This window comes from Leptosomus discolor, chromosome 9 (genome assembly GCF_034619465.1).
Source record: "Leptosomus discolor isolate bLepDis1 chromosome 9, bLepDis1.hap2, whole genome shotgun sequence".
Classification (NCBI taxonomy): domain Eukaryota; kingdom Metazoa; phylum Chordata; class Aves; order Leptosomiformes; family Leptosomidae; genus Leptosomus; species Leptosomus discolor.
The window spans coordinates 31,106,130-31,119,674 of NC_141399.1; the positions used below are offsets into that span (position 1 = coordinate 31,106,130).

The 13,545-nt window shown below is 44.3% G+C and overlaps 1 protein-coding gene across 1 annotated transcript in view; it reads right to left on the minus strand.

Annotated features, from left to right (window-relative positions):
• Positions 1 to 13,341, minus strand: part of FGF13 (fibroblast growth factor 13) — a 254,323-nt gene extending 240,982 nt beyond the window's left edge. Inside the window, exon 1 of the mRNA XM_086469797.1 lies at positions 12,841 to 13,341. Coding sequence (XP_086325923.1) covers positions 12,841 to 12,889 — 49 coding nt within the window. The 5' untranslated portion in view covers positions 12,890 to 13,341. The remainder of the gene's footprint in view (positions 1 to 12,840) is intronic.
• Between the last annotated feature and the right edge of the window lie 204 nt (positions 13,342 to 13,545).

The window sequence follows — 13,545 nt, forward strand, 5'->3', positions numbered from 1 at the left end:
ACACAGCAATAGTTTAAAATGTTTAAAGCAGTAATAAGAACAGAAATTAGAGATCCTACTGAGGAGGCCAAAGCACTTTAAGAAAATACATATAAAAGCACAGGGTAAGTGTTTCACATTGAGTGTAATAATCTGCTGATGAATTAACAGCAACAATTTTAACAACTTTATAAAAGAATCATAGAGTGCTTTGGTTTGGAATGGACCTTAGAGATCACCTAGTTCCAACCCCTCTGCCATGGCAGGGACACTTCCCACTAGACCAGGTTGCTCCCAGCCCCATCCAACCTGGCCTTGAACGCTACCAGGGAGGGGGCAGCCACAGCTTCACTGGGCAACCTGTGCCAGTGCCTCATCACCCTCACAGTAATGAATTTCTTCATAATAACTCAACTAAATCTCCCCTCTTTCAGGCCACACTTCTCTTGATGCAGCCCAGGATGCGATTGGCTTTCTGGGCTATCAGCGCACATTGCTGGCTCATTTCAGTTTTTCATCCACCAGCACCCCCAAGTCCTTCTCCGCAGGGCTGCACTCGATCCACTCATCATCCAGCCTGTATCTGTGCTTGGGATTGCCCCGATTCGGGTGCAGGACCTTGCACCTGGCCTTGTGGAACTTCAAGAGTAACGCATTATCTTTTCCTCTTAGTAATAGAGGTACTACTTTGACAAACAGCCCATTCATACATGTTTGAATGAGAGAGATGAAAGCGTGCTATGTTTTGACGAATTCTTTTATAAGCCTTTTGTCACTCACTCAGTCTTCCTCATACACAGTCAATTGCTGTTTCTGAAATACATTTAATGTAAGAGTTTGTGATAGCGGGAGCATGACATGACAGGAATACATGACGTTCACCAATACAGGGCCCAAACCAGAGCACTGAGTTTTCAGGTAATTGAAAAGTAGAGATGCTCAGCACCTCTGAGCACAGATTGTCAAGGTTTTTTTGCAGTGTTTTAGGTTGTCAAACCTGTGTGCTTTAACTACAGCCTGGCATTACTGCTAAGAGTTTCAAAGACAGGGCTGTTGGGGGTTCTTTGCTTTCAATATTACTACAGAAGTTAATCCCGTTCATGCCACTTAGAAAATACAAGTGCCTAAATTTTCTTTTAAGCTGCTTTATCAGTGAAAGCAAGATTTGGCCTCCAAATCCCAAATAATTATATCTGATTATTATTCAGGTAAGCCTGGTAGAAGTGTACACTTTGAATTCAATGGAATTTGCATGTACCCCCACATGACCTTCAACACACCAGTTAATGTATTCATCCTCTCTGTGACAGAGTTTCTCACCTTAAAAAAAAATAAAAAAAATCAAGTAATAATTCCAGACTTCACTTTTGGGGGTCACAAGGCTCACTGACATTGGTGCAACATGTGGGCTTTCACAGGACTGATTATTAGGGTAGCACTTGTCTCAACCTAGTGCAAGTCCAGGATGGATTTTTTTATGAAGATATTTGAAGGCTTTGATTAAACAAATAGTTTCATCCTTGGGTGTTTGCAGTAATACAGATAGGACACAGATTTTAATAAGCAACACAAAGATAACTCCTAGTTTAGTACATTGAGGAGATGAAAAAAAATCAGGCTAGATGACAAAAGGTTTTTTTAGATCCTTGAGCTCTGACTGACCAGACCACTACACACCACACAGAGCTGGGTCTTCCTTCTTTTATTATCAATGTAGCTATTTAACAATTTTTTTTCTCCTCTAATTTGCAAGCCCAGTTCTGTCTCTCTTGATTTGAGGTTCAGCCTCTCTCACCACTTTACAATTTGGGTGCTTTTCTGACAATTTGCAAAACACTCCACTGGTGGAAAACCTACTTAGGCCATCAACTCCGTGAGTTAACCTGGTATGTAAAGGTATTTCTCTTTATATGCTCAGTATTTGCCTCAGCTTCAGTGGCTCAAATGCTCATGTTTTTGCTAGCTCCTGACAAAAGTGATAATAAACCCACATCTTTGGTGCTGTTATAAAAAGCCCTGGAGTTGCAGTAAATTCATAAGCTCCTTTTCCTCCTTGTGCCTCTCTATCTCCATCTCTGTGTCATTACTAACTTCATCTCTCCCTTGACCCTGGCTCCACTGAAACTCTTTCCAGTTATCACTCCCCGTCTCACCTACCCCCATTGCATCTTTTATGGTCTTCATAAATCCACACTCTGCAGTAAGAAAATACATAGCCGGGCTATTATCACACTCCCAGAAACAGTGATAAATTATGCCCATAATATCCCCTCTTCCATTACATTTTTCAGCTTCCTCATGCTCTCCAGAGCCTTTTCAAAGCTAATTTTCTATTGTTCAAAGTTTTGCTTCCTTCTGCCACTCCATCACAATCTCTCCCCCTTGCATCCTCATCCCAGAATCTCTTATTCCTTCCACAAATTGCAAAGCAATTAAAAGTTCATCCTTCACCATACAATATGCAGTGAAATAAAACCAAAACACTTCCAGTCCAAAAGCGCATATACAAAACCTCCCTGCCTCACTACAAAACTTCCTGCCATCCGCCACACCAACCTGAAATTCTGTTGTTGGTTTGGTTTGTTGGGGTTTTTTTGTGGTTTTTTTTTTTAAAAAAAAAACACTCCTATATTCCAAAATCTACTCCTAACATTGCGCAGAAGTGTCTAACCAATTTTTCTGATCACACTCAAAAGTCTTGCAAAAACATCCCAGTTTTGACTGGAGGGCTTCTCAGATCAAGGGTGGAACAAGGACACAGATGGAAAACCTGACAGGTCTTTTTCCTTAAAATAGTTCTCATCTGCCTCTTTTTGCTCGAGTAGCTTCAAAGAAGTTCTGCTTATGTCCCAGTGAGGGAACAAATACAAGTGTTTAAACCCTGAAAGTTGCAGTGAAACAGAATTGACAGTTTTCACAGTTCTGCATAATCCTGCTCTCCTCTACATTCATTTCTGACACTTAAGTGTTCTAAACAAGAACATCTGCTGTTCTTAAATGTACTAGGAAAAAAGTACAATTTTGCCTTCCTCCTGTCTTCTGTGCTCTTCTCTCCTTGTACATGAGTTACTGCATGAATGTCCACAAAGCTTTCACTCCTTTCCATCTCCTACTACTCAAATACCCAATATGAAAATACTATTATCTACACCAGTTTGTTACTCCCAACGTCCCAGAAATCATGTGACAGAAATTCCTCACAACGACAATTACAAAAAACAAACTTGAAAACTGGTTTCTGCACTGATATTTTGAAAAGAAAAAAAAAACAAACCCAACCAAATGAACAACAACAAAAATAAATAAATAATAAAAAACCCCACCACAAAACAAAACCAAACCCAAAACCCCTCTTCCAGCCAAAGAAACCAAAGACGCAGCTTCCCAGTAGCCAAGTAACACAAGCCTATAAGATCAACAGGCCCGATACCAACTAAACTCCAACATTAAAAGAGACTTATTGCTTTATCAGCCTTCCTGGCCAGGAAGTATCCTGACACTAGAGTGGAACAGGAACAGATCACACTTCATCCCAGAAATCCTTTCTCAGCTCCTGGGACTGGCATCACAGTCTTTCTGCTGCTGTAGCCTTCCCATTAGGTGATCAAGGTACTTGCTATTTGATCCCTTTTGACTTATTTCCCTTTTACCACCTTTCATTGACTTCCACCAAAACAAATTTTAAAACCCCATCCTTTCTTCAGAAAGAAAACACAGGGTAGAGGGCAAAGAGAAAAGAAGAGCAGCAAATGAAAGTCGTTCCAGTTCTCCTCACCCAATCACTTGAAAACAGTTAGCTATTTTTGGCAGGCTCTGAACGTTCAGTCACTGGTATGCAAGATGAGAAGCAAATGTAAAGCAGAGCACATGACAAACCTGCACTGGTTGTACAACCGTATGGTTGCAAAGACCTTTCTCCTATTTACAGTCAGAAGAAATATTACTTCAACTTCTGCAGCAGGGGGTAGGAAGGAGCACCTGCACTACATGATGGTCTCAAACAATTACAAATCATGATTCCCCCAGGAAATGCATATGCCTGTAACTCCCACCAATACTACAACTCCCCAAAATACCATCACATCTTTATTTCACTAGAAAAGGGATTTTCACGGTTCAGGTATTCCAGCTCTGCACCCCATAAGAAGTGACAATGGCTTGCAGTGGCAATTGGCTCCATCATAGTTTCTTATTCTCTTGCAGCACTCAGAGGAACAAAGTGTAAGTGACAGCAGTTTGGAGCACTGTGTATAATTACAATTAAAAAATTTAACATTTTCGAGGCAGCACTGTAGCACAGCTTGGGCAGACTGAGATACAAGAGCAACATTAAGAAATTTCTATGTCCATTGAACGTAAGAGATAGCTGTACAGAAATTCACAGCAGATGTAAAATCCAAAGAAAAAATGTGTCTATGTAAGCAATTTGACAGCACATTGATAATGTGTGGAAGTAAATCCAGCCTAAGCTACTTGAACAAACATTGTGGCCAGTACCAGAGAACTAGAGATGCAAGGGGGGGGGGGGGGGGGGGGGGGGGGAGATACCTACCACCTTCTTAAAATTTTGATAACTCCTAGAAAAATGGTTGGGAGGAAAAAAAAAAAAAAAAAAAAGATTAGATGAAAGCTCTCTCTCCACTTATGTGTCTGCAGGGCAGGTAAGACTGTGTGGAGACAGGCACAAACAGATGACGTGCTGCAGATCACTTGAAGCTCATTCTGCAACGCTCCCTTCTCCTACCAGCCGTCTTCCCTGTCCCTCTCCTGTTAAGCTTTCCTTCCTGATTCTTTCATACTTTCTTTCCATTATGCCTTATTTTATGCAAAAAAAAAAAAAAAAAATAGTCCTTTTTCCCTTCATTTAACAAAAAACAGAAATAATTTATCATTTGAAGAAAAACTCACCTCCAACAGTAGAGGAAAAACTCCTGAGGATTCAATAGACAAAACAAACAGAAAAATCAAACAAAATCATATTAGTGCTACTTACCACTGGATTTGCAAATACAGGCCATGGGGGGCAGGGGAAAACTGCTCAGAACTCCTCAACTTCTGTATGCAGCCCATGGAGAGCCCACACTGGAGCAGGTTTGTCCTGAAGGACTGCAGCTTGTGGGAAGGACCCACACTGGGGCAGGGGAAAAGTGTGAGGAGGAAAGAGTGAGAGAGAACTCCTACAGACTGACCCATTCCCCATCCCTGCTGCATTGCTGGGGTAGGGGGAGGAGGTACAGGAGTTGGGAGCAAAGGAGTGAAGTTGAGCCTGGGGAAAAGGAAGGGGAGTGAGGAAGGTGGTTTAGTTTTTGTCTTTATTTCTCCCCATCCAACTCTATTTTAATCAGCAATAAATTAATTTTTCCCAAATCAAAGTTGTTTTGCCCATGATGGTAATTAGTAATCAGCCTCTCTGGCTTTATCATCTACCCATGAGATTTTCCATCTCTTTTTCTACCCCTGTCCTGTTGAGGAAGGCAAGCAAAAGAGGGGCTGGGTGGGTATCTGGCAGCTGGCCAAGGTCAACTTCCCACATGAGTGTTTTTCCTCTTGGCACAGTATGTTTTAAGGGCATGGAGAAGGAAGAAGATTAGAAAAAGAATCACATGGGTACTACCACTACTGCTGATGAAATCCCACATCTGTGTTGCCAGTCTCAGTTGTTAAAGTTTACATGAACAGGGAGGCAGAAGCCCACCACAGCGGTACAGCAATGCTACTGGATTCCCTGTGCTGTGACTGAGAATGAGTGTTTATGAGTGATAAACAGAGATGAAGCTATCACTTCACAGAAGCCAGCAAATGCCCGTGGACTACTCAGGTCAGATGAGGATTACACAATGCATAAATTTGATCCAATCCCAAGTAAAACAAAAGGAATTCATCGTAAATTGGGTGGTAACTAAAAGCATGTGTATGAAAGATACCAAGCACTGGTTAAACAATTTATTCTTAAAGCAACCAACAGAGCCTTATATCCATTATGTCAAGCCTCAGATGAAAAGTATCTAGAGATTACTTGGGCCACAGAACAGAGTAATCTCTATAAATACACCTTCATTTCAGCTACAGTCACAACTACAGCGTGGAAGGTAATGAACCACCACTAGTTCAGATTTAGTCGATCTTGAACAGTGTACGCGTGATGCCACCCAGACCAATGGCAATTCAATTGCTATTTCAGGAATATCTCTTCTTCCCACTCCATTTCAGTCCCTCTGCTCCCTCCCACCTCAGAATGATGCTCTAATTATTCAAACAACATAAGCAGCATTCAATCCACGCCAGCCCTTTCTTCCTTTAGCAATGACCTTGCCTTATACATCACTCTCACAAAACTAATTAAGTGGAGAACAGTCTCACTTTACACTCCCTTCATGAAAAGAACTGAATTGTTACCTGCCTGAGGGTGCAATTCAAATTATTTTCGCCTCCATCTCTCTCAGCGAAACAATACAAATATTGAGCAAGAAACCAGACCAGTCAATTCAAGGAAACCCTTTACCCAAGTTACTACACAAAAAAAAATAAAATAATTGTTGCAAATAACATACTCCTTTAGTTTTTCATTTTGATTTTTAACATATGTCTTTTCATGTAAGTTTGGCCAAGACATGTTTTGGGAAAAGTGGGGAATTCTGTTGGGCCAAGAGACATAGCTGAGAAAAAAAGAACAATGTTTGGGGCACACAGACCCTAGAGTCAGGCTCAACTAAGAGGTATCTAAGTGGCTACGAAAGTTTTAATCCCACAAAATAGATCTGAAACCACTGAATCTGTAGAAGCATCCAGTAATCAACAGAGCAATTCCTCTCCAGTATACGTTAGCTGACAAACACAAAGATCCTGGTCTGAAAATACTTCGGTGTAGGTCATCTAGGATGCAAAGCTAGTCCTCCCAGACTTACAAATACTTTGTTTGTACACAGGATTGACCACACACCTAGATTCACAGAGGATTTTATAAAAGCATGGATTCACTGCTTGAAGGGAGGAGACTGAGAAACAGGATTTGCCATGTCTTTCCTCCTGAGGAAGTGGTACATTTAACTCCAGAACCATCTCTTTTCCTAAACACACTGTAGCAATAACAGACAATGAGAATCAGAGAAAGAAAATTAACATCCATTTGACCCAGGACTACACTGCAGTTCCCAAAGCATAGGGGTAAGACCAGTCCCTTCCAGGAAATCACAGTAAGTGGCACAAATGCATTTAATGACAAGTCACCAGCATGTTGTGGGTGGCCACGGACCAGAGATGCCAGAAGCCTGAGCCACACAAATTCTTATGCATCTGCTGTGGATGCCACCACTCACCCCTTTGAAGCCCCCTGCCATGCTCTGTGGGGCTACTCATCTCCCAGGCTTCATCTGCCTGGGAGTTTTTCCTTTGAAGACAAGATTTGGCATCCGCCAAGAAGCACCTATTAAGTTTTCCTCTAGAAGCAAAAAAGGACGACTATTTTTTCCTACGTTCCATACAACACAAGTTCTTTGCTTCATACAGCAGCCTTATAAGAACCAACAGTATCAGAAACCCCAGAGTTTAAAGCTTGTTCCTGAAAATACTGCCTTACTGGGGATTTCTTCAGCTAACACTGAAAACCATTACACAGCATAGGCCTGATGTGCTGGCATCGTGATTTGAAAGGCCACTTCCATTTTTTTTTTTTTTTTAATTGCTGGTGTTTTACCAACAGATGTCAGGGATCACCATCTTGGGATTGAGAGGGAAGGATGTTTCTTTTATAAAGAGTTACTGTAGTTTGTGGAATCAAAACCAGTCACAGATAATGAGTCATAACAGGAGGTAGTTACTGTAAATATTCCAAGCATGGGCACGTTAACAACCACCCACTAATCAGAGGCAACGCCACAGGCAGACACAGAGAACTCCCACTGGTGTCAATGGGAATTTTGAATGGATCAGGACCTCAGCCAAGAGCTGAGTAGCTATTGTAACCTGCAGCATTAATATGCAGGATGAGGTGGGTCATGCCTCAGATTTTGGCTGTCACTTTCCAGTGGGCGATGCGGGCATCTATTCAAAGTGGGTCTGCAATCTCAAATTTCAGACAGGAGACACAGAGATTTCCAGTGTGAACTGAACAAAATAAAAGCACTGAGTTTAACCACTCATTCTTTAGCATCATTAAACATTTATGATACAAACACAAGTTCTGATGAGTAAGTCAATAGCACCAACTGACCACAACGAGACCAAATCTACTGCTGGCAAACATCTGCCTGAACAGAGACTCGAGTTCCTATGTTAAACTGCAGTTTGGTGGGGCTTTTTGTCTGGGATGCAAAAGAATTGGCACCCAAACTGCTGATAAAAAGACAAAGAAATGCCCTGCCTCCCACCTGAGCTGGCCAAGCAGCAATAAGGGTGCTAGTAACGTGCTCCCTCCTCCCTTCTCACATGGGTCTGCACTTGCTGCTAATTTTGATTCAGTGGACTCAGACCAAGACATGGTCAGCTTACATGTTGCCTTTGTTGCTCTTCTTCAGTCCCTGAAGTTAAGTCACTTTCTCATTATTCAGTACTATAGAAATATAACTGTTGAGATCAGCTTTTTATTTTTGTCAGCTTTTCTTCAGACCTTTCAATCATAAGCTGCATTATACTATACTCCCATAAAGCCAGGAAAAGCAGTAATAGATACCTCAAAATTCTGACTTCTATTTTTCCTGCCAAGTGCTTTCTTTAAGCGCTTTGTTTTCTGCTGTCACTAAATTAGAACAGCACCTATACTCCCAAAGTCTTCACCCTTACTGTCACTAGTTCAATATGCTCTTCTCAGATTAGAAGCTATCAGCTTCAAAAATACACCTCCTATTTTGTGTTCTCGAGAATAAAATATACTCTGTGTTTTCTCACTGCTTATGGCTGACGTTATCAGACTCCTGGGCAAAGCTATCAAAGTTTCTTGCAGTGAGAGCACAGTGACAGGAAGAGACCCCCCCCCGCGTCTGCCTCGATGGGGAAGGCAACGATACATAATTCAACCAGTAAAAAGAAAAACAAATGCAGATGAATCCATTCCTTGGATTTAATTTCAGATACTCTACTCCATCTCTTGACTTTCTGTGGAGGAGCCACACAAATTTCAAAGCAGCCTCTGGAAAGAGTTTGGCTGTAATACCAGACAGCACGAGCTCTTTAAGGCCCAGATCCAAAGTACAAGGATTTCAGCAGGTCTCAGCTCACTTTCTAATGCCCTACATTCTCCTACTGCCCCATGCCTCTCCTTCAAATAAAAGATTAACAAATATTACATTCAAAATAGGTTGTGTTGATACAACCCCAAGGCTCACTGAGGACACTGGATACACTGTTCTCAAGGTGCAAAGCAAAAGCTTTTTGAGGGAGAACCAGGGAATGTCACCTGTCCCGCCTCACATGTGGCTCTCCATACACCAGCTACATGGCAGGAAAAGAATCCGACTGGTGGGAACTGCACTGCTGCCAGTGGAAATGGACCTAGGGGTATTTCTTGAGCACATAACCAACTTCCATTGAAGAAGAGCTGTTACCAGCCATCAGACTACCACTGCAGGATGCTGAGCTGTTGTTACCCAGATCCTTGTGCTCCTGCTAACCCCAAAGAGAGTGCAAAGTGAGAAGAGACACGAGAACCTGCTCCATGCTTGAAACCACCAACACAGCTGGGACAAGGCTGCTCTCCGAAACAAGGTGCTTGCTGCCACTAACAGACTCCACTCTGGAGCAGCAGTGCTGTCAATCTACTTTTGTGAGGCAGCTTGGAGGCTACCTGGGCTTACAGTATCCTACAGTTCTCTAACACTCACACAGTTAAAACAAACAAAACCAAAAATAATCAATATCATAATCTTATACACATATATTCACAGTTAATGAAGCTTCTTGCAGAATGTAAAGGTGCACATCCCTGACTTCATCATGTTAATCCACCAGCTTTATTTAGATCTGGATAGTTAATTCTCAAACATCCACAGCCCATTTTAAAAGCAGCCAAATTTTGAGCAAAACAGTCATCACTGGGTTTTCTAGGCACGACTCATAAGTAGGGCAAACAGACGCTGAAGCAAGCAGTTACCTTCCTCTTTGGCTTAAGAAAAGATGTGAAAAAAAAATACTACTTTGATACTTCTGCTACATCCGTGCAACTCCACTCAGACCACCACAGGTTTTACAAGAGAGGGTAATTTAGCTGAAAATACCCATTGCAAGACAGTAACTACTTGCCCTGGATCATGCCGATTCCTACCAAAATCCATGGCCTTTCAAGGTTCTGTAAACATCAGGCTTTTCTGCAAAGACCCACCCCAAAAAGCTGGTTGTAGAAAGTGTCATTCAGCAACTTACACAAAGCAGCTCCTTACATTAGGGCTGAATATGGCCCTTCCCAAGTTCTGGAGAGAATTACAGCAAAGTTTCATCTCATGCACAACCCTGTAGTGCACAAGAAAGCTTCAGAAGAAAGGCTGATGCTATTCTGGCTCACAAAGTACTCCACATTTATTATGCAAATACAGCACTGGGACACCTGCATTTACAGCAGGTATTAAAATTACATCATATATCTTACAGGATGTCGGGTACATGAACATATCACCACAATAAGCTACTCTCATACGAAACCTGATTACATTGTTCTTTGAAAGACTAGTTAACTAACTCAAAAACATACAGGCTTCTGTCAAGACTGAAGTATACCTGGTGCCACAGTACAGCTGCAGAAATATGCAGGAAATGGTATCCCATCCTTTCTAGACAAACTACTGTTTCATTGTATTAAAACCAAACAAACAAAAAACCCCAGCCTGTTGTTACTATGGCTAGATGCAAATTAAACATTTCCATTAAGATTAATAATACAATCACCAAAATTACAGGTGGTTCAGAGGAAAAAACATTTCCTATTTCAGTCTATGACACAAGATGCTAAAGAAGGCCATACAGCCTATACGTTAACTGGTAAATACAACCTCCTTACCACTGTACCTGGACCCTTTTTAAAAGCATATTTCACAGACCATAACCATCAGTCACTTTTCTACAGCAGTACCAAACCACCTTATACATGTACTGGCTCCTCCTGCTGTATCTAAAACTGCCTCTTTGTGATAACAGAGAAAGTTTTTATACAAGCTCAAAGAGCATAGCAGTGTCTCCTGGAAGCAGAGTACCAGCACCAACTGCTTTTCTTGGGATTCTCAGAATATACACCTTCTGGTACACTGTCACCACGGGAATCAAAGCCTTGCACATCTAAGTCATTACTGACTCACCAACAGCAGATACAAATGCCTTTGCCCAAGTGTTTTGTAATACATGTCTCCAAACCTATACACAGGCAATTTCACACATGAAGTTAGTAAGTCATTCAAACTTGTAATCATTGCACAAAATGGAATATGCGAGTTTGATTTAAAAAACAAGCTTTCAAGCAAGTACAGTACAAATATTGCAAATTCTTTTTCTGTAGGATTATAGCACTGTTCTAAATCATGCAAAATAATTCCTCCAGCAGGAATCTTTTGTTCTGCATTGCTTAATAAATTATTTAAAGAGCATTTTAGTCAATAAGGCCACCATAAAAAAAATACTCAATATCAAAGAAAATAATGTAAAGACAAAAAAATTTATTTAGAAATTATAAGGTTTTGCAATGCCTCTGAACGGTGAACTTTACAGTGGTGTTATGAATTTTTTTTTTTAAATCTGATGAAGACGCTAAGGTTTTGAACATAAGACATAACATAGTTAGAATTGCAAAGACAGAGTTGGGGGGGGGGGGGGGGGAAGACCATAAAAACAAACCAAACAAAAAAGATCTCAAAAATCTGGTGTTAAGCACAAACTTTCAAAATCAAGAAAGCAAAACGATTTAAAAAAAAAATAATAGAAAGGATTAATTGTTTTGATTTGGCCTCTCAGGCTGCTAAAAAAGTAGAAAAGTGCCCGATACGTTTTGTAAAACTAGTAAATAAGGAGCAGTTTCTTCCTCTTTCAGGGAGGCCAAGGGCATACCCTTCACCTGGGTATCCCACCAGCACCAGCCTACCACATCGATGTACGGTTGAGAAGATACACCGATGCATCTACAAATACACAGGAAAAACCCCAACTTACTGGAGAGCTCCCCAGCGCACACACACCGGCTACTCAGCGAACGCACTCGTACAGCCCCGAGCGGAGTAACGCCGCAGAGCGAGCTGCGCGGGGGATGCGCAGCCCGGCAGAGCGCGGGGCAGAACCACCTGTGCATGCACCCCGCAGCAGGGCACGCCGCCCCCCCCCCGGCATGCACCCCCGGAGAGGGACCCCCTGCATGCACCCCACCCCCCCCCCCCAAGCATGCACCCCCGGAGAGGGCACCCCGCCCCCTGCATGCTCCCGGCTGCCCCGACTGGGGGCGAGCCGGGTTGGGGCAGCCCCCCGTGCCCAGCCCCAAGCTGGGGGGGCCGCATGCAAACCCCCGCCCTCTCGGCACTGGCGGTACCCCGGCTCGGCGTCTCCATGGCGATGGCTCCCGGCTCCGCCGCCCCGGCACGCCTCGGCCGGGGCCGCCCGCAGCGCCGAGCACCCGCCCGGCCCGCGGCAGTAGAACCTGCTCCCCCCGGCGGAGAAGGGCGGGGGGGAGGGGGGGAAATTACTTTCGCCGGTGCCGCATTGAGCCTCCCTACCCCTCCCCGTGCCGGGGTGCCGGTGAAGCGCCCCGCACCGATTCCCCCACCCGTGCCCGGGGTTCCCCGGGCTACGGACTTTCACCGGAGCGGTTCCCCCCCCTCCCCCCGCCCAGTAAGGTCGGGCTGTCCGCGGTCGGGCCGGGGAACATGCCGTTTATCGGAGCGGCTGCGCCTGCCTTACCCTTGGAAGCATCTTTCTCTTCTTTGGGCTTGATCACCTTCCCGCTCATAGACCCCAGCTTGGGTGGGAAAATCCCCGGGAGCGTCACGGATTCCGGCTGGACCCAAAGAAACCTCGGGCGGGGGGCAGCGTGCGTGCGTGTGGGGGATCCTCTACGCCGAAAAGGGAGAAATAACACCAAGAGAAGGGGGGCGGGGGGGGGGGGCAAAAAAAAAAAAAAAATCAGGAGCCGGCGAGCTGCCCGCTCCCCAGCGCGGTGCCTCGGAGCCCGGCGGCGCCGCCGCGGTGCCTACGGGAGCTGAGCGGGGCGGTGAGCGGGGGGCTCCGGCAGCCGCAGCACCGAGCCCCTACGCCGCTCGCCGTGCCGGAGACAAAAGCGATTTTCCCTGTGTCTGCCTGGCCCCGGCCCCCTCCTTCCCCCCGCCTCCCCGGCTCTGCCTCTCCTCCCCAGGGCCAGGGAAGCGCAGCCGGTCCTGGAAGTCCCACCGACTGGGGGGGGGAGGGGGGGGGGGTACTGTGAGTTAGGGGGGCGGGGGGAAAGCTTCGGTTGTTTGCTTGGGTGTGTTGGGTTTTGTTTTTTTCTCTTCGCATCCTCCCTAATAATAATGGGATGGAACAGCAAAGCTGCAGCCGCGGATGGGAGGAGGAGGACGCGAGTCCCCGGCACTGCAGAAGAAGCGGCAGGTTTACGCTCGCCAGCGGCAC